This window comes from Typopeltis vanoorti, chromosome 23 (genome assembly GCF_054136105.1).
Source record: "Typopeltis vanoorti isolate ZY-2024b chromosome 23, IOZ_Tvanoo_1.0, whole genome shotgun sequence".
NCBI classification, from domain to species: Eukaryota; Metazoa; Arthropoda; class Arachnida; order Uropygi; family Thelyphonidae; genus Typopeltis; species Typopeltis vanoorti.
Genome location: NC_143571.1, coordinates 72,508,480 through 72,530,186, shown reverse-complemented (window position 1 = coordinate 72,530,186; position 21,707 = coordinate 72,508,480). Strand labels below are relative to the sequence as shown.

At 36.4% G+C, this 21,707-nt stretch overlaps 1 protein-coding gene across 6 annotated transcripts in view; it reads right to left on the bottom strand.

The window, feature by feature from the left end:
- Fas2 (neural cell adhesion molecule fasciclin 2) overlaps positions 1-21,707 on the bottom strand; it is a 321,060-nt gene that overhangs the window by 133,040 nt on the left and 166,313 nt on the right. For all 6 annotated transcript variants that reach the window (XM_090412742.1, XM_090412741.1, XM_090412743.1 and 3 more), the window contains exon 5: positions 17,342-17,457. In XM_090412742.1, the coding sequence (XP_090268868.1) occupies positions 17,342-17,457 (116 nt within the window). The remainder of the gene's footprint in view (positions 1-17,341; positions 17,458-21,707) is intronic.

Here is a 21,707-nt window from a genome sequence, read left to right as displayed (position 1 = left end):
TTGTTTGAGAAATCAGACCATATGATAGAAGCTTACTATAGGCCTTTGTACCAAATCCAATCAAATACCCCTAGAGATATCACTTGATATTAAAAAAAAAAAAACTTTTCCATGCCTTTTGCACAAAGGTAGATAACGTCCCTTTTTGATTGATGGTGACAGATTCCATACTGGCCATCATTTATTAGTGGAAATGACTCATTCTAGAGCAGAAGTTAATTTTCTCCATTACTTCCAAAATGAACAACAGTGATGGATGGTAATCAGATGGAAAAGATTTGCAATCCTTTCTCAGGAAAGGATTAAATATTGGCCAGTTAAATAAAATGAGCTAATGAGAAATGTGACAGTCATCAATTCTAGAGCCCACACCTTCAATATAACTAGAGAAATGCTATCAGGACATTCAGTTTGAACGAGATTCTTCCAATTTCTAAATGCATTTGCAGTGGCAAGATGGCATTTATTATCATCTATGCAAGAATTCAAAGGAAAATAAGAAGCGAGGAATGTCTTCTGTGGGTAATTGTGAAAGCAACCAATAGCTTTGGCGAGAGACCAAAAAGCATGGCTTGTGTTTGAATACTATGCAAATTTCCTGCTTTTAGTCCTTTAAAATCAGTTTGGATGTGGAAATTGTTTGCTTGGAGTTACTTTGGGTTTGGTATAAACAAGGAAAGGTGAAGATTTTGATGAAAGCCAATTGCAATATGCTCAATTCTCTTGTACAGTCTTGGCCCATTTCTGGGAGAACCAAGGCTTAGATAACAGGTGAGAATTTAGAGTGAAAAGATATTTCCATACCAATAAATATCTGTTCAGCACAAATGTTTACATCAAAAGACTGAAAACAATTCCACTAAGAAAAGCACATATATCATAAAGATCATCCTCATTGGCTCTTTTATCCCACACACACACACACACACACACACACACACACACACACATGGCAAGAGCAAGTGTTGCTCCACAGGAGCAGAAATCAACACAAGATTTTGCTAGAAGAAATTATTCCTAAAGATATGGCTGACCACTTGGCATCAGTTTTTTTTTTTTTTCTTCAACTCTTACATGAACAACCAAGGCAGATCTCCTCCCACTATTCCGCAAACTATCCACAGTATGAAATTTCGCCACACAGCCATCGGAAAAGTACTCGCTAACCTCGGTACCAATGAGTCTCCTGGACATGGTGTTCCTTCAGTTGTACTAAAAGCATGTGCTCCAGAACTCTCACCCATTCTGTAACATCTCTTCAAGCTGTTATACTTATCTGGCATATATTCAACTGCTTGTTCCAGTAGTCAAACTATCATCCTACTCTGACCTCAATGCTCTTGAAAATAATGGAAAGGTCATTAAAAGCCAACTGTTTTGCTACTTAAAAACTCACTAGTTACTTGATCACCAATATGGATTCAGACATTCTCATTCCACAGTAGACCTCTTTGCAAATGTTACTCATCTTCAGTCACTGACCATAAAAAAAAGTTCAGAGAAACTCATGTTGTCACTCTTGATATTTCCAAAAAGGCATTTGATCTAGTCTGAAAATTGGCCTTCCTATCAAGCTACCCACCTTACATTATTTCTTCTTCCCTTTGTGAATGGGCTATTGGCTTTTCCAATCATTCATTGCAAATCATAGTGGATGGTTTCCTTTCAGATTTTTTGGTTAATGCATCCAAAGGCTCAGTGCTGTCACTTGCACTCTTCCTCCAATACATCAATCATCTCTCCTTGATATCAATCCTATTCATAACTTTGCCAATGATAGTACTCTCCATTTCTCTTTCATTTTCAAATCTTGCAGTGCTCAAGTAACTCATGTTTCAAGATCTTTAACCATTGCTCTGAACACTGATCTCCTTGCCATTCAAGTGCAGCAAAGACAACCTGGTGAATTTTAATGCTACCAAAAAGCAATCATGTCTCATTTCCTCCCCTCTTTCTCCCTCACATTTGATAACATTCCTCTTGCCAACCAAGACCACTTGTTCCTTCTTGGGTTAACCTTCACGTCTAATCTATCCTGGCTTAGCTAGCCTCTTCAATCTCCAAAACACTTGTCCCCCTCCCCCCCCAAACAGTACTCAACCTTTTGACACTTTATAAAACTCAAATCCAACCATTTACTGTTTTCATATTTGGAGTGGTGAACCTAAGACTTCCCTCAGAATGCTTGTTACACAGAAGCAAGCAATTTAGCTAACTGATGACCCCACCCCTCAATGATTCCTCAAATTGCTTTCCCATAGACTATGTTGAAGCATTATGTCTCTTCTACAGGTATTTCCATGGGTGCTGATCCACTGAACTGGCCACCACCATCCCTCCATTCACATATGAACATGAGTAACTGCTGGTCAACACTCTTATGCAGTTCAACTCCAAACTCATAGATCTGACTTCTCATTGACATGCTACAAGAAACTGAAGAGGTAAGGGATCTTGGTGTATTGGTGGATAAGAATTTAAAGTTCAAAGGTCACATAGCAAAAGTTGCAAATACAATTCAGAGGATAATTTCTATGTTGAAACGAACCTTGACATGTAAGGATAAGGAAGTAATTTTGCCTCTTTATAAGATTTGATAAGACCACACTTTGATTACTGTGCACAGGTCTCCAGGGTTCCAAGGGGATAAAGAAGAGTTACAAAGATTATATTTGGATTATGGAATTTAGATTATGAGGACAGATTGCGAATGTGGATTACACTCTGGTTAACAGAGAAAGAGGGGTGATATGATAGAGGTCTATAAACTTTTGAATGGGTGTTATAGCATTTCAAATGATGAAATTTTTCATTATATGGGAGGCAGGGAGAGAACACTGAGCATCCATGGAAGTTAAGGTTGTTCTCAGTCAAGAAAGGGGTAAGAGCTAGGTTTTTCTCCCAGAAAGCAGTGAGTGAGTGGAATAATTTGCCCTTAGGGGTAGTGAGTGCATCTAGTGTAAATCAATTTAAGGGAAGGTATGATAGCTGGGTTGGGTAATTTACAGCTTCTCTCAATGAGTCCTTGACTCCCTGGAGGTCTCAGATAATAATAAAAAATGTTCCAGACTGGATTCTGGCCAAATAGAGGTTATGAAGATTAGATTTTTGCTTTACAATAGTTGAGAAATCATGGAAATATAACGAAGATTCATACTCAAGTTTTGCAGATCTGGAAAAGGCATATGACAGTGCTCAGGAAAAAGCTTTTCAAAACATTATAAATTATATAGGGTAAATAGAACATTATACCAAGCAATACATCATGTTTGCATTTAAGTTTGATGAAAATACAGGAAAATAGTTTGATGTAAAATCAGATATAAGACAAGGATGCACATTATCTCCACTCTTATTTATCATCAATATGGATCACATTATGAACAAGTGGCATTAAACTTGATATTAGAATTGGAGATGAAGTCAGCTCTTTTTCTTTATGCAATGATGTACTCCTAAACACTTTTAATGCAAGTCTCTAGGATTATCAATTAAGCTGTAACAAATTTGGTGTGAAAATCAGCAATAAAAACCAAAACTATGAAAATTGGCAGAAACATAGAAAATTTCAGTTGCATTCTGAATGAAGAGCCTATAAAACAAGTAACATGCTTCAGTTATTTATGCATAGTTTTTAGTATCTATTTCCAAATTAAATAGGACAAAATGAGAATAAACCTGAATGAGAATTAGAGGAATTCTAAGTGTTTCAGGTGAGATTTATAGGTTCAGTCCAAATGAAGGTTGCTAAGATCATATTTTCACTTGATGACAAATAGTCAAAAACAAGGATCTATACAGAAATTTTATACATCTGGAAAAGCATAGATCAAACTGCTACAATTATATGGAGTAAATGGAACATTATACAGATCAATACAGTCTACATTCAAGTTGAAAATCAATAGTTAAAATTGAAGGAAATGTGTAAGATGTAAAATCAAGTGTAAACGATTTGATGTAAAAATCAGGTGTAAGCTAATGGTGCCATCTCTATATGGATTGTATTATGGAAGAAAGTAATATTAAACCTGATATCAGATATCAAACTTAGATATCTTTTTCATGAAGATGATATACTCCTAAACACATCTAGTGCAAGTCTCCAGAATTCTCTAACTAAATTGAATAACAGTTATAACAAATTTGGCATGAAAATCAGAAATAAAAAGACCAAAACTATGAAAATAGACAGGAACATAGAAAACTGCTATAGATTCTCCATTGAGAATGCAACTGAAAACCTTCTTTTCAGCCCATTTTCTGTCCACTGCTGGACGAAGGCCTCCTCCAGTTCTTTCCACCTTTCTGTTCTTGGCAATGGTTGACCAATTTTCCCCAACAAAATTTGACAATTCATCACTCCACCTTTGTTTAGGACATCCTCATTTCCCTTGTTTAGGAATCCAGTTCGTTAGTATGGTGGTCCATCACTCATCTTTTCTGGATAGATGTCTGGTCATTAGTCACGTGTGAAGAATGATGTCAGTGATGCGAGTCTGGCTTCTTATCCAGGTGTTTTGCTTCTTATCTTTTAATGTGATGTCTAGCATCAACCTCTCCATTTTTCTTTGAGTTGTTAATTTATTTGGCAGTGCTTTTGTTAATGACCAAGTTTCACAACCATATGAGATGACTGGAAGGATACACTGGTTAAATGTTTTCCTTTTTAAACAGAGTGGGACATCATTGTTTTGAATGAATGTTTTTCAATTTTCTGAATGCACTCCAGGAAAGTTGAACTCTTATTTCCTTTTGAAGTCCACAGTTTAGATCAATGAGATGACCTAAGTATGTATATGAAGACTCTTTGCAAGAAATTGTTTTCTATTATGTTTTTTGACGTTACAAAACGATTAAACATGATTTTAGTTTTTTCTCTGTTTATCTTTATACCAACTTTTCTGCTTTAGTGATATATATCTTCTATCATTATATTAAGGTCTTCTGGAGTGTTTACAGAAATTATATCATCTGCATATTTTAGGTGTGTTAAGTTTCTGTTATCAATTTTAATACCAAGTTTTGTCCAGTTTATATTATTAAATATTTCTTGAAGGACTGCTATAAAGATTTTGGGTGATAGAGAGTCTCCTTGTTGGACACTTTTTTCAATTGATATTTTATTGTTACTAGTGTAAAGTTGGACTGTTGCTAAAATTCTATAGAAAAAAATATATATATTTCAGCTATTTAAGCAGTTTTTAGTGAAGATGGCAAACTAAATATGGAAATAAACAAAATAAGCAAAGCTGGCACAGTGGGAAACTAGCTGAATAAAAGGAATTAGCCAAAACAATGAACTAACAGTATACAAGATAACAATTCAAACCAGTGTTATGGATCTGAGAGTTGGGTTAGAAATAAACCTCATGATGAATTAAAGACCACAGATATTAGGTGCCTGAATAGATGCTATCACTGTCAGAATAATTAAAAATGAAGGAATTTGACATTGTCAGCATGCAATAATGTATGAGCAGGTCTAATCTAAGGTGGTATAGTCAAACAGAATGTGAAAGGAATGGACAACAAAATGTCATGAAACGCACCCAGAGGAAGACCATGATCTAGGTGGATTGATTCAGTCAAAAGTGGATTAGAACACTAATGTTAATACTGGAGTATTGATAAGTAACAGACTAATTTGAAGAAAAATTGACAGATCACTAATCTCCTATCAATTTTCCTGTAAACAATCATGTAGTACTATCATTATTATTACCCAAGACCTCATGGAGTCAAAGACTCATCTGGGAGGTCCTTTTATCACACACACACACACAGCTCATCATACCGTGCTTTGAACACATTCAGACTCTGCAGACACCACACTCTCAGGTAAGGCATTCCAATCATTTACAACTCTGCACGAAAAAAACCTGCCTCTTACTCCCCTACTCACACCTTCTTCATACAGTTTCCAGGGATGACCTCGGGTTCTCCCCCAATCTCCCACTATTTTCTGTAGAACTTCTCCAGCATTGATCCTATAACAACCCGTTACCAACTTGTAGGTCTCTATCATATCTCCCCTCTTCCTCCTGTCCACCAGACTCTGCAAATTGCATCTCCTCAATCTTTCCTCATATTCGACATTCCAGAGGTCAGAAACTACCTTAGTCAGTCGCCTTTGGACCCTTTCCAACATCTCTTCATCCTTCTGAAAACCAGGTCATCAAATCTGGGCACAATAGTCCATGTGTGGCCTAATCAAAGCCTTATACAACGGAAGAAGAATCTCCCTACTTCCACACGTCAGTGTCCTCCGCATCATTCCCAGAAGCCTTTGTGTTGCCCTCACAATTTTGGCTATGTGTCCCCTAAATTTCAGATCCTTATCCACTATTCCACTATCACCCCCAGATCTCTTATTTCCTCCACCTCTGACAGTATATCCACACCAAGCATAAATTCTGCATCCCATTTTTGTTCTCCAAATTTTAAAACCTTACATTTTTCAACATTGAACTCGCATCCCCATTGTTGAAAGTTTATTGTTCACTTGGTTAGAGTATAATAAATTTAGTTTAATCCTTTATCCAAGTGTGAGCAAACAAAGTTTGTGCCTGAAAGTATCTTCAGGACTGGGGTAAGGTGGTACAACACCAGAAAACTCCTTGCAAAGGTGGAGCAAGCTACCAACAAACTAAATTTATTATACTCTAACCAAGTGAAAAATAAACTTTCAACATCTTTCTCTAAATCCAGATTAATTTATTAAAAAAGGGTGGCACACCATTTGGCAACTCCTATAGGTAGAGATTACCTGCTAATGCTTCTGCCTAGTATCTCCACTTGGGCCTGGCTCCCACTGAAGAGACCTCAATAAAGGTCGAAACTAGTCTGGGTTGTGACCCTTCCCTTAATGCATAACATTAGACATATACGCAAGGAGATGTGTTTTGCATTATGGGAGATACTGAGATAGGAGTGTTGGTGGCTTGCTCCACCTTTGCAAGGAGTGCCCTGGTGTTGTACCACCTTACCCCAGTCCTGAAGATACTTTCAGGCACAAACTTTCTTTGCTCACACTTGGATAAAGGATTAAACTAAATTTATTATATTCACATCCCCATTTCTGTGCCCAATCACTCAATTTATTCAAGTCTTCTTGTAAGGCCACAACATCTCTTCTACTCTTCATGGTTCGTCTCAACTTTGCATCATCGGCAAACAGCTGAATATCTCCATCCAAATCTTCACCAATATCATTAATATACAAGTTAAACAGCAATGGCCCTAAAACAGACCCCTGAGGTACACCACTAGTAACTTTCCTTTTCCTGGATATTGCTCCCTCAGACACAACTTATTGATACCTATCAGATAGCTAGTCTCAAAACCAATGCACCAATCTAATATCCAACCCCATCCACTCCAGTTTGACTATCAATTTATCATGAGGTATTTTATCAAAAGCCTTTGCGAAATTCAAGTACTATGTATCCTTCTCCTCTGTCCAAGGAAGCAGTCACTTTATTGTAATAAGTAAGGAGATTACTAAAACATGACCTCCCTTTAGCAAATCCATGATGTCCATCAAAGATGATACCATTGTTGTCAACCCAACTCTGAATCCTAGTTCTCACAAGCTTCTCCAACAACTTAACCACAACACCTGACACACAGATAGGCCTATAGTTGCTTGATTTGATCACCTCCTTTATGAAGTGGCACAATCTTGCCCTCTTTAGGGACTTAACCGAGTGCAAGACTCTTATTAAAAAAATATTTCAAGACAGGTGTCAACTCCCTGGCACATTCCTTCAGAATACGTGGAGATATATTATTAAGTCCCACAGCCTTATTAACATCTAGTTTACTCAACTCCCCATACACCTCTTGCTCACTTACAGTCAGTCTCTCCTCCCAATCATCTACTGCTCTCAATCTCTCCATGAAGTCACATTCACAAGACTGAAAGACCTGTATGAACTGCTCATTAAGTATCTCCACCACACATTCTGCAACAGCTGTCTTTATACCATTTTCTCCAGTCAATTTCATCCTTCCATAATCATTCTTTCTTTTGCTGGCTACATATCGAAAGAGCTCCTTAGGATTCTTTTTGGCTTCATTAGCTAACTGCTGTTCATACTTCTCTTTAGCTACCCTCACCAACCAAGTCACCTGCCTTGCCTGGTCTTTGTAGACCTCATGGAATTGGTTATTTCCACTTCGCTTATGCTGCCTCCACAATGCCCTCTTTCTCTGTATTGCATGCTTAATCTCTTTATTCATCCATCTCACACCTACTTTATTTAACCTTCTCACCCTTGGAATATATTTAGACATTGCATCTACTAGATAGTTTTTGAAAATTCCTCAAGCTGCATTGATCTCTTTTGCAGCTAACTCCTCATTCCATGTAAAACCACAAGCTGTCTCCTGAGCTCTTCATAATCCCCCCCCCCCCCCTGTAGTTCCACATATACCTTTTCTCACAGAGGTCCTCCCACTGCTGGCAACCACCCAGTTAATCACCTCATGGTCACTCTCACCAATTTGTGAATGATTTGACATATCATTTATAATTACATCCTCTGATGAGATGACCAAATCCAAGACCCTCAATCCTTGCATGCCCCTCTGTTACGTACTGTCTGAGGTAGTTATTCCTCAAAAACTCATTTTCTTTACTTCCAGTTGCTATCTCATCATTCTAGGCAATATTGCCATAATTAAAATCACCCATAATGATCACCCTTTTACCACTAGAGAAGAAACTGATTAATTTATACCCCCCCCCCCAAAAAAAAGCAAGCAAGCAGCATTTCAACCAAACTAGGAAACTAGAATTTTTTGGAGAGGGGGGAGAGAGAGAGAGGGGAAAGAGTTATCTGATATTCTAGTGGACTTATGAACAATCTAATACTCTTATCAAGTAACAGTCCTAACAGGAATCAGACCTACACAGAAAATAGCTATGAAATACAGTCTTAAGAAAAAATCTGCCATTCACTTAAAATTTCTGAACATTACACCTGATGTTATGCAATTGAAAAGAACACTCAAAGCAAACACTCCAACTGAATGGTCTCCACACAGGGTTCAATCACTGCACTCTTATTTACATATATGCACAATCTTAAGTTCATATGCTAATATATTATATACACAACCTTAAGAAAGTTAATATGCTAATATTAGCCTAGCCTACTGCAGAGAAAACTGCTGGAAATTCTTTAAAAACTATAGACAAACATACTTTTAGTTCAGAGCTTTACTTCAGAAAATAAAAATTGAGTTTATCTTCACCAGCAGCTAAATATGAAACTGAAAAATCAGTTGAGATGGCTGATGAAACAATTCAAATGAAATACAGCAGCAAAAGTAAAAATTATCAAAAACTCATTGGGAGAGTCATTACAGAGAGCTGATGCCAATGTATCATGAACAATTTTTTCATCACTTGCACTCCAAAAGAATTAACACTAGACCTTCATGAGGACAAGGCTCATATACACACAAAGCTCAAACCATGCTTTAATCTCATTCAACATGTCTGCATTTCTATTAACCAATTAATCCAAGCAGATAACTTGTTCCTTACTACCTTGTTCACATTCTCTTTAGTTTCACTGAGCTTCTTGTTCTATTCCTCTACCATTAACCCTTATCTAAAGGATATTACAGATACCTTAGTCAATCTTCTATGGTATCTGTATAATATATCTTATAATATATATATATATATATATATATATATATATCTTCTATGGTATAAGGATATATAATATCTAATATATCCTTATATATCTGTAATATCTAATATATGGTATCTGTAATTTCTAATATATCCTTATCCCCATAAAAATGACAATCTGCACACAAAACCCCATACATAGCCTGATCAAGACCTTATACAATGAACTATAACCTATTTCTGTATGTCATTTTAATAATTGTCACTGTCATAATTAGATGGTCTTCACAAATTGGGCAGTGTGACCCTAAACCCAGATCATATCTCTGCCTCATTCAAAGTTTTTCCACCAAGTATATACTTTGCATCACATTCTTGCCTATAAATTTCAGAACATTACACTTTGCAACACTGAACTGGTAGTTCCACTCACTAGCCCAAGTCTACTGAAATCCTCCTGTAAGACCACAATTGTGCTTAACTATCTCAGTTTTGCATCTGCAAATCTCCAGTTAAATCTATCCCAATATCATTAATAAACAAATTCAATAATGATCCCCAACAGACCCTGCAGCACACCACTAGTGACTTTCCTTTTTCAAGATATCATGCTCTCTCATATACAATTAGAAGATATTGCCATTGTATAAAAGGTGGTGGTAAAATGGAGGTATCAAACTGCAGACTGGTTTGTATTTCTCAAGTTATTGGAAAAAATTGCTAAGCGTTCATATATAAGAGCTGGCATTTTTGTTTTAGGGAGTTACAAGAAAGTGGAAGGGGCATAAAGGGGATGAAGTTCATGAGCAGTAACAAGCACAGATGACTAGTATGGCGAGGACAAAATCAGATAAGGAAATTAGCCAAGCAAACCAAAGAAAATTCCAAGGAATTTTTTTACAATGTAGAAAGTAAAAGGAAGAATGGTTATGGCAGAGAGAGAGAGAGAATGACAGAAGTAGATGAGATAATGGAATCATTGAGTAATCACTGTGTGAGGGTATATCATCCAGATGAATGATACTGCAATGACAAACTGATATGAAAACAGAAGTGAAGTAGATGAATTGGTCTTGCTTCAGATACTACAAAATCAATGTGAATACTGTCAGGAGAATGATGTCATCTTGCATGTTATAAGAAGATGCGAGAGAAATGGCCATGCCTCTAATGCAGGATATTCTTAGCACTGACAGTTTCAAGGGAGATGGAAAGAGAAAAATAGCTCAATTTTTTAAATGAGGCTCTAAGACAGAGGGTACCAAATTACAGACTAGTCAGTATCTCAAGAGTGGTGGTGTTAGGTATTAGAAAAGTTGGTTAAGAGCAGAATTCAGAAATGGGTAAATACAAACATTCAGACAACACAGTTTTATAAAAGATTATAGTAATTACTAATGTAATTTATTCACTTTCTATAATAGTGACAGTTGTGCTATAAAAGAAAATGGCTACACAATGATAGTACTTGGCTTTGCAAAGGCATGTGACAAGATATCACACTGAGCTATTACATAAAATGAGACAAGTAGGGGAATAAGAATACATTTGTAAGTGAGCAGCTGATGGACAGAAAATTAGCTGTTTATGAAGGAGAAGAATCCAAGAGAACACAGATGACTAGGTGTACACTGCAGACACTGTAATTGCGGCACTACTGTAACTTTTACACTAATAAAATAGGAAATAATTTGAGAAGGAGCATCCACTTTGTGTCTTCTTCCCACAGTCCAAGCATCTAGTAGATATCAGGAAATATTCCACTCAGTCCTTGATTGACACTTAGCTTTCAGCTCTAAGTGAAGAAACATGTCCAATTTTTTATATCATCTATTCAGTTTATTCTAGGTGTACCTCTTTTGAGTTCCTGGAATAAGTGCTTCAAGAACTTGCAAAGAGACCATTGGATCTGCTGATATGACCAAGCCAGATGAATTTTTTCCCTTTGGATCTTTGTTATAATGTTATCTCTTGGACTGGCAAAAGAACTGATTTTTTTGTCTTACTTTGAAATTTGTGAGATATCTTTAGGAGTCATCTATAGCATTTAATTTCAAATGCCAGCAACACCTTTCATTTTCTTTTAGGAGTGTCCAAGTTTTGCTTCTTTATAGACATACTGAATTAACTAGTGTGTCAATAAGATGTAATCTGTAAGCTTATGTCTCCATAGTGGCTTTAGTTTTTGGAGTGCTGTTGTTGCTCTTGCAAATTTTTGTTTTAATATCCTATCTTGATCTTTCATCTTTATTAAAGATATTGCCTAGGTATTTAAATTATCAACTTCTATGGATGTGCCTTGAGAAGAATTTTATCAGTTTATCAGAGCACTTCCTTCTTGGTCATTATGACATATTTAGAATTGTTTTTGATTTTGGGGTACTTATGGTTAAATAATATTTTTTTTAAGATTATGAGCTTTGTGGTGATTTCCTAGAGATCTTATTTTCTTTCAATAAATCAAAACCATCAAAAAACTTTAAATGATTTATTCTTCCTCTACTGCACTCCAATATCACAGTTCTCCAGGGCTTCATTTACAACATATTCAAGGAAACAATTAAATAACATTAGTGATAATTTGCACCACTTACTCCACATTTGATTGGAAATGAAGTGCTATAATTTCCCTTGATTTTGTTTCCTATTCTAGAACTGTTGCTGAATTTTCCAAAGAGCATCATGCTAAATAGAACCAAATATGAAGAAAATTATGACAATATTTCATTATGTTCTATGTATTTAACTCCAATGATATGCAGCATAAATATATACTCCTGTACAAATCCAGCCTGAATTCCCAAAAATTGAATTCCGTTTTTGCTTCAATACGTGAGAATAAGACAACCAAAAATATTTTGCTTAGATGACTGATGAAGTTAATTGTCCTAAAATTATTGCACTTCTTGCTCTTTCATATTGAAATGGGAATACAGGCATTAGAAAAGGTATTAGTTATAAGACGGTCTACAAACTGTAGTAACCCTTTATCTTTTCATAAATTTTTCAATGCGAGACTTAAAAATCAAATTTTATCTTCGTTAAATTTGCGTCTGCCCATATCGTGCATGTAGTTATAAGAAGCAAATTTATATTAGGGGAAATACCCTTTAGCATGCATGTACGTCAATTGTTTACTGTATAAAGTATTTATTGTTGAAAATTGTCTTCGTTTTCTGCCAGGAAAGCGCATTAAATCATAAGCGTGTTAATCTCAAGCTGAGCACTTTATTTTTTGGTGAGTTGCATACAATATGTAATGCTTTTTTTAATGTAAAAAATAATATTTTTATAGTAATGGCCACTTAGAGCACTTTTGCAATATGGTTGAAAACAAAATTAGTGAATTAATTGATGGGGAAATAGATTTAAATGAGGAGGAACTGGTACAATTAATAGATGACCTCAAACCAAATGGTGGGGAAAGTTCTGCTGAAGATTCTGATTGTGATGAATCCATTAAAGAATTCAGTTTAAAGAAATTAGCAGAAGGATTGGACTTGGCAAGTTGTTTTATGGATAATGATCTCTCAATGGAGCGCTCTAGAAAATTCATGAGACAATTGGATATTTGTTTAGCCCCGTATTATGAAGTTAATAAAAATTTGCAGCACAGTGGTAAGCAAGATCTTATTACTGACTTCCTGATAACAAAACCAGCCAAAGTATGCAATGAGAATTATACTAATGATGTCCAAGAGATTTCAAGTGATGATGACATCCAGCCACTCGAAAATAAAGAACATCTACAAAATGTTAGTTTTGAAGAGAGTGATGACAATTAAAATATTTTAAACTTATAAATCTAATTTAATTAAAAATCTTATAAACTTTGTTTATAAGATTATATAAACAAAGATTTCAGAACCTAATCCTACTTTTTCTATGTGATCTGAGTCTAGCATAACTTGATTTATATAACGCGGCATTTTTGTGGAACCTAACATCAGCATTATACGAGGGTTACCTGTACATGCCAATCTTTTTGGCCAGATCTCAAGTGTTCCACACCTGCTGGCAAATTTTGTGAAGTGAACTAACAATAGGTTCTACCTCTTTTTTAAGTAGTTCTGATGAGATACTGTCAATTCTCACTGGCTTTTCTGTTTTTGATCTTAAGATTGCTCTTTCTACTTTTCTCTAACTATAAGATCATTGTTTTCTTATCACCAGAACAATATCTTCTAAATTTTGTTGTTCCAAGCTGTCATACTTGAATAATCGTATCTTTTTTATATTTTTTTCATGATCAGTAATATCTGTTCCAGCCTCATTCTTCAATTATCCAACTCTTACAAATGTTAAATCAATTCATGTTAAAATGATTTAACATGAATTGCATTTCCTGAGCTAAGTTTGCTCCTAAATAAATTGTAATTTAAACACTTACTGTTATTTGTTCATTGAAATAATAATTGTAATTTTTTTTTAGTTATTTTATCTTGTAAATGTATCCTAAGTGAACTGCAATATATGCATTTTATTTGTTGTTACGGAAAGTGAAAGTATTTCTAACGGACTCTGCTAATGTGATTTGATTGGCTGCTGTCAGAAAACTAAGTTATTTCATAATAGTGTGTGTCTTAGTATTGAGAACTGTACAACGATCGTGATAATTTCGTGATTTGGGCGGGAAAAAGAGAGAGGATTTATAAGATTGAGGAAGAAGGAACAAGAAGAAAAATGGAGTGAGTGTAGATAGGTAGTGAGACATGACCTGAGATTGAACGTCGCAACAAAGATTTGGAAGCTTGTTCCGATTTTAATGAATCTTATTTTGAACTCATAATTATTTATAGTTTCCTGTCACCTTGTAAAGAAATTTACCTGAGTGAATGGATAATAATAATATGATTGAGATTTATCGTAAGACAAGTTATTACGAGCAAGAAAATATCTTTTCCAGTCTGGGCAAATAAGTTGTTGAACTGAGTGATACTACAAGTTTTCTGTCATCTAAAGTGGAAGATTATCGAGTGCCTAGAAGTGATGTAAGAATTTTCCATAATGTGCAAGAGCTATGATGATGATCATACCGGTAAGAATATCTATTCTATAACTAACGTGTGATAGTGTTACTTGTGTCCAGAGAATTTTGTCAAATTTCGTGTTGCTGGAGCCAGCTAGTCAAGCTTGAATGAGTGATATTATAAAACATTTCCTTGTGAAATTAATATGAGAAACTTCATTGAAGAATTAGTTCGTGTTTGAATGTGTTATCTCACTACGATATGTAAAATCAAGACTGAGCCTTTTAAGAACTATTTTAATCCTCTGATAAATACCAATGATGCTTGTCAAGTGTTTGATAAATTGAAGTTTACGAATATTTCACTGAGACTAAAAAGAACTAACTTTTGGATGTTTTGCTGAATATTGATGTTGTTTAAAGTGAAACTAAGTTGAAATCATAACAGATGAGAATTGTGAGCCTATACATAAGTTCTAGCAGTAAATGATATACTCAGCTGAGTAGAATCTAATTTCTTTATAGAATGCATAAATTGTTTTCTAATTGTATTGATCTTAATAGAGTTCTTGTTTCTTATGTAAGAATAATTTTGTGAGAGAATTAAATATCTTGTTTAACTTGATTCTTATGCTTGCCTAATTTCAGTTTCCTTGCACCGCTCATTAAAATACAAATCTTGAAGGAAACCCTATATATAAGTAAGACAACTTTGGCCTGTAGTAAGTTCTTATAGCTGTAGTGCTAATTGGTGCTTGATTCCCTCACAAAAATTGTGCGATTTCAAACAGAGTGGTGCAGTATAATAAAAATTTTCTTTATGTTTGAAAGTGGGGTCAAACAACAGCTAGCAAATATAAGGTTGGATGAAAGACAGACACAACACAAAACACTTCGTTAATTTCTTAATTATTTGTATGCTGTTGTATGGTTATTCTTATGAAGATTATCCTCAACTTCTTTGCATCTTTTATATAACCAGCTTTATTTCCTATTTAATCTGTCTATCAAATAATTACACTGTTCATTGTTGTTCCCAATGTGTCAAATTAGTTTTAATCTTCTCTGCTGATCACAAAGATCCAATATTTTTTGGGGATAATCCAAGGTTTATTGATAATGCATTCTCTTCCTAGGATATTTTTGGAAGTTTCAATAATTGTCCTTAAACTGTTGGTAAGAGGCATCAGGATCAAGAGTCGACAGGGATTTTGGAAAGAGTAGCAACATTTGTTTTAAAATAGTTCTTTAGTGGAAAAGTTTAAAATATCAAATTTCAATATAAATGTTGCTATGACTAAATTATGGTCACTTCCAATGGTTGCACCTGGGAAAGATCTAGTTACCTGTATAAACTTGACAGGTCTACATTCAGTTTTTATAAATAGTTAGGTTCCGAGTTCTTCCATCTGGAGAGATCCAGGTGTTGTTTATAGTGAGAATTTGCAGAATGATCTATCAGTTTCATACTTGTCATCTGTTTCTCCTAATCCAAAAATACTGATAAAGGGGAGAAAATTCCTTCCTATATCCTATTCTGATTTTTGCATTCCAATTCTCTTGTATTACTAATCTTTCTTGAGTGTTTCACACATCAGGTTATGATTTTGTCATAAAAGGAATCCACTTCCTGATCATATGAGATCGTTGGTGCAAATATATTTGTAAACAGATATTAGTAGTTTGGGTATGATATATTTAGTACAATGGGTAACATGAGCTTGAGGACTTTTTCACTTAGAGTGGAAATTGAATCAGTTCAAGTTTAATAAAAAGATGTGATAATATATATATATATATATATATATATATATATGCTAAAAACAGTCCAGGTTCAACTGTGATAACGAACAATGTTATACTATGCAAAAATGCTATTATGAAATGCATTTTAAAGATTGTTTTCAATCATTTCCTTAATTTTTTTTTTTTTATAACAATGCTAAATTATCTACTGCAACATGCAAGTCATTTTACTATTATAATTGATGGCATTTATGATAAATTAAAAGTAAAACATTTATTATTATTATTATTCTATTCCCTCAGCTATATGCTACCATAATAGGGAAATAGTTATGAGCAAGGTGGTTTCTCATTGCCTTCCTTGCCGTACTATGACTGTAGCCTATGTGTTCACGGGCCAGTTTGCAAGATGAAAAACCACAAATAAACTGGTGGAAAAAGCCCTGCGGTCCACGTCCAAGACTGGCTTAACTTGGCTATAGCTGAGGAAGATCCTTAAGCTCCTCACATTGTCAACGGGAATCGAACCTGGGACACTCCTTCCCCAGGCATATGGTTGTGTAGCGCATAGCCATTAGGCTAACTGAGTGAAAAAAATTGAACTATTACATTTTGTCTGTCTACAATTAGAACTACTGTGCTATCATATTATGTAAGAAAAGACTATCTTTTATAAGCACAAGCAGTTATGACAAGGCAATCCCGTTTAAGTATTCTGGGCATGTCAAGATTTCATGCATACCAGTGATATACATGAAATGGTAACTGACAGGCTGCATTTTTGGATTCAGATATTGTAGCAATATCAGCATTTCTGACAATGCCAGTCAGTCAATGGGACAACCCTGTCAATATAAAGATATGGCAAGTATTTGGTGCAAATTTGAAGATATATACTTTTCTACTGTTTATGAACTAATACACCACTACTTTTGCAATTTGTATGAATTTCAAAGGCAAAAATAAACTATACTTACTGGACCTATCCATTCATATTTTGGATCTGGAAAACCAGAAGCCTTGCATTCTATTGTTTTTTCTTCTCCAACTACTACTTTGACAGTTTCTGGAAGCTCTGTAATTACAGGAGGAGCTAGATGGGGGGGAAAAACAGGGAAAATTATATAAGTATATTAAGTATATTATTTATACTTATAGGTTCAAGTATATTATAGGATAATCCCACTAGCATATCAAGAATAATAAGTTTCAGTTACATCATCCTGCAAAATTCTGTTAAGTCATTTAGCATTCAAAACATCCGAGAAAGGGAGAACAGAGGAGAAAAACTTAACAAATTTCAGACACCTTACAAGATAATCTATCAATCTCATTATACCTGCATATATACATATACAAGCAACTAATCAACTGAACTATAACACCTGGCACTATTCCAAGACAAATACAGTAACAAATACAGAATGCACCTGCAGATGAGAGTACATAAAAATGAAAAATACATATAGTCTTACTTCACTGTCATTCACATTTGATCTATACTTTAGTGATAGCATCTGTTGGCCTAGATGGCTGAAGACAAAATCTCCACTAACAGTGTGGATTTGAATCCACAGTGTTAAGGTGGTAGATATATATACTGTGAAGAGTTATGCACCAACTTCCTGCAGGATAAACGAGTCATCTATCCTGCTTACTGGAAGCCTCAAGTGGATTAAAAATGGACTTTGATCTCTGAATTATGCAATCATTACTTCACCTGCATTGTATTAAAATTTATCCTTCATGGACAGAATGCATATTAAAAATAACTAAACCATATCAGCATTATTTCTAAGTCCTATGAAAAAAAAAACAAAAACAGTTAAATCTTATACAAATAACACAAAATCAAATAATTCACTGGAAACTTTACATCTACCAGACTTCATTCCAAATGCCAAGAATTAACTAAAAATCACTCAGAAGACACCTGCTTGTTTTCTATGGTTCAAATTAATTATTATTATTAGACATTTCCAGGGAGTCCAAAGACCCATCAAGGGAGGGCACCCACTCCACAACTCTCAGTCCTCGCCACTCAATACATCAACTACAACATCATCTATACCATAGGTGGCCAACAGCAGGCGGCCCGTGGGCTGCATGCAGCCCACTGCAGGATAAAAACATCACAAAGACGTCGACTGACTGATGGCCACCTTCAGGATTTGTTATGAATATCGTCATCATCGTTGAAAATAGACTTTGATGAACCTGTTGCCGTACATGAACGCCCAGTGTTCTCATTAAGTTGTTACATATATAAAAAACCAGAAATATGTAATTAAGTTTAATTTAACAACTTATATTTAAATCAATCAAATATTTTATATTGTTCTCTCAGTAGTAAATTGATTTAACAAATATAGTAATTCAATACATATAACTATTGCCTTGAAAAAATACAGTTTATTTTTTATTTAAGTTCTGTCTAAAAGTGTGCGGCCCATGACACTACCACTCATCATATATTGGCCCTTGTATAGAATGAAGTTGGCCACGCCTCCTCCATCTTTCACTCTGCCTTATCCCATGTTAAACGGGGTCGTCGGCGCACCAATCTTTAACCTTCCTCTTCCAAGTTCTCCGGTCCAGAGCATCCTTCGGACTCCATCCTTTCTCCCTAAGATCCTCTGTCATCTTATCCCTCCACCTGAGCTTGGGCCTGCCTCTTTTCCTCCAACTCCATATACTCCACTCGTTTACCAACATACTCCTCACCCTTCCTCTCAACATGTCCAAACCACCTCAGCCTACTTTCTTGTATCTTCTTGCCAATTGGTCCCACCTTAACCGTCCCTCTGATGTAGTCATTCCTTATCCTGTCCTTTGTCACACCACTCATCCATCTCAACATCCGCATTTCCGCTACCTCCATCTTCCTCTCCTGTGCCTTGGTTATAGGCCACGTCTCTGCACCATGGAGCATCGCCGGCCTCACCACCATCTTATAGAGATTTCCTTTCCTCTTACAACTCACTCTCTTGTCGCACAGGACGCCGCTCATCTTCCTCCAATTCATCCAACCGCATGTTATTCGGTGCTGTATTTCCTCATCCAGGTCACCATTCCTCTCGACAACCGACCCAAGGTACTTGAATTTCTTCCCTGAAATTAGCCTTTCACCCTGGAGTCGTATGATGATATCCTCGTCACTCCCTGTTGACATATATTCAGTCTTCACACAGTTAATTCTCATGCCGCTCTCCTCCAATACCTTTCTCCACTCTTCCAGGGTATTTTCAAGCTTCTCTCGGGATGATTCGCATAGAACAATGTCATCGGCAAACAGCATGCTCCATGGTGCCTCCATCTTGACATCCTCCACTAGCACATCCATGACCAGGTCAAAGAGGTAGGGGCTCAGATCTGACCCTTGGTGTAGCCCTACAACAACAGGGAACCCTTCTGTCATGTCGACACTAGACCTGACCCGAGTTTCTGTTCCCTCATACATCTCCTTCACCAACCTCACGTACTTCTCCGAAACCCCCGTCTTCCTCATACACCTCCATACCTCCTGCCTGGCCACTCTGTTGTATGCCTTTTCCAGGTCTATAAACACCATGTGCAGATCCACTTGCATCTCTCTATATTTCTCCATCAATCGCCTTAGCGCAAATATTGCATCCGTTGTCCCTCTTCCTGGCATAAATCCAAACTGCTCCTCACCAATTTTCGTTTCCTGCCGTAACCTTGCTTCAATTACTCTTTCCCATATTTTTAATGTGTGTGACATCAGCTTGATTCCTCTATAGTTGCCACAGTCTTGAACATCTCCTCCTCCTCCTCTGTAGATTGGGACGAGAATACTTTTCCTCCATTCCTATGGTATCTTTTCCTGTTGGGCTATTTTACACATCAGATCCCATAACATATCCACACCCTCAATGCCCAAACTTTTCCACACTTCCCCAGGTATCTGGTCTGCTCCCACAGCCTTTCCATTCTTCATTTTTCTCAGTACCCAAACCACTTCCTCTCTACTTATGTCTTGCACCGGTCTCTCATTTACCTCTCCATCCTCGCACCTCTCTTGGATTCTCCTCATTTAGTAGTTTTCGGAAATATTCTTTCCATCTTCCTCTGATTTTGTTCTCGTCTTGTAATACTACTCCTGAGGCATCCTTTATCTGCTTGACTGATGTTATGTCTTTCGAGGCCTTATCTCTGTCTTTTGCTATTCTCAACAACTGAGCTTCGCCACCGTTTCTCTCCAGTTCTTCATAAACCTTATCAACTGCCCTTGCTTTCGTCCTTACCACCAAAGAAAAATGTAAAGCTCTCTTTACATTTTTCTTTGCTAATCTATATGCCTCCTTGTCGGCTCTAGTTCCAGTCATGTCCCATTTTTTCTTAGCCTCTTTTCCTTGATCTCCAACTGCACCTCCTCATTCCACCACCATGCCTCCTTATCCTCAGGTGGTCCCTTTCCTGATGTTATACCAAGCACCTCTTCTCCAATTTTTCTAATATTCCGACTATTAACATCCCACCATTCTTCCACATCCTCTGATAACTTCATTTCTTTCAATACCTCTTCTTTAAACTTATTCCTTGGTCCCTCCTCTTCCAATTTCCACCACTTTATTCTCCTCTGTACCCACCACTTCCGTCTATTCTTCTTTTCCCCTTTTACCACAACCAACCTGTGCTGCTACACTTTCTCCATTAATCACTTTACAGTTTTTCACCTCCTTCAGATGTTTCCTACGGCACATAATATAGTCAATCTGACTCATTCTATCCCCACTCTTATAGATTATCAGATGCCCAACTCTCTTCTTGAACCACGTGTTAGCTATAGCCAGATCGAAGGCCATGGCATATTCTATGATTTTTTTACCTTCTTCATTTCTTTCACCACTACTCCAACCTCCACGTATCCTTTCTTCACCACTTCGTCGCCTTCCTACATGCCCGTTCAGATCTGCTCTGACGCTCACTCTCTCACCATCAGGGATTCCCATTACTACTTGGTCAAGTTCTCTCCAGAATGTCTCTTTCTCCTCATCATCACAACCTACTTGCGGGGCGTAGCCACACACTATAGTAGCCACACTGCCTCCCATCTCAAGCTTAACGCTCATAATCAGATCATTCTTCCGGCACACCTTGTAGACTCCACTCTTTAGCTGCTTATCGACGATAATTCCGACTCCGTTTCTTCCCTTCTCATTCACACCGTTATAAAACAGTTTATATCCCTCCGCCAGCTCCTTTGCTTTATTGCCTTTCCACCTTGTCTCCTGCATGCACAAGATCTTCAGCTTCCTTCTTCTCATCATGTCCACTATCTCCCTACTCTTCCCATTCATCGTACCCACATTCAGCGACCCG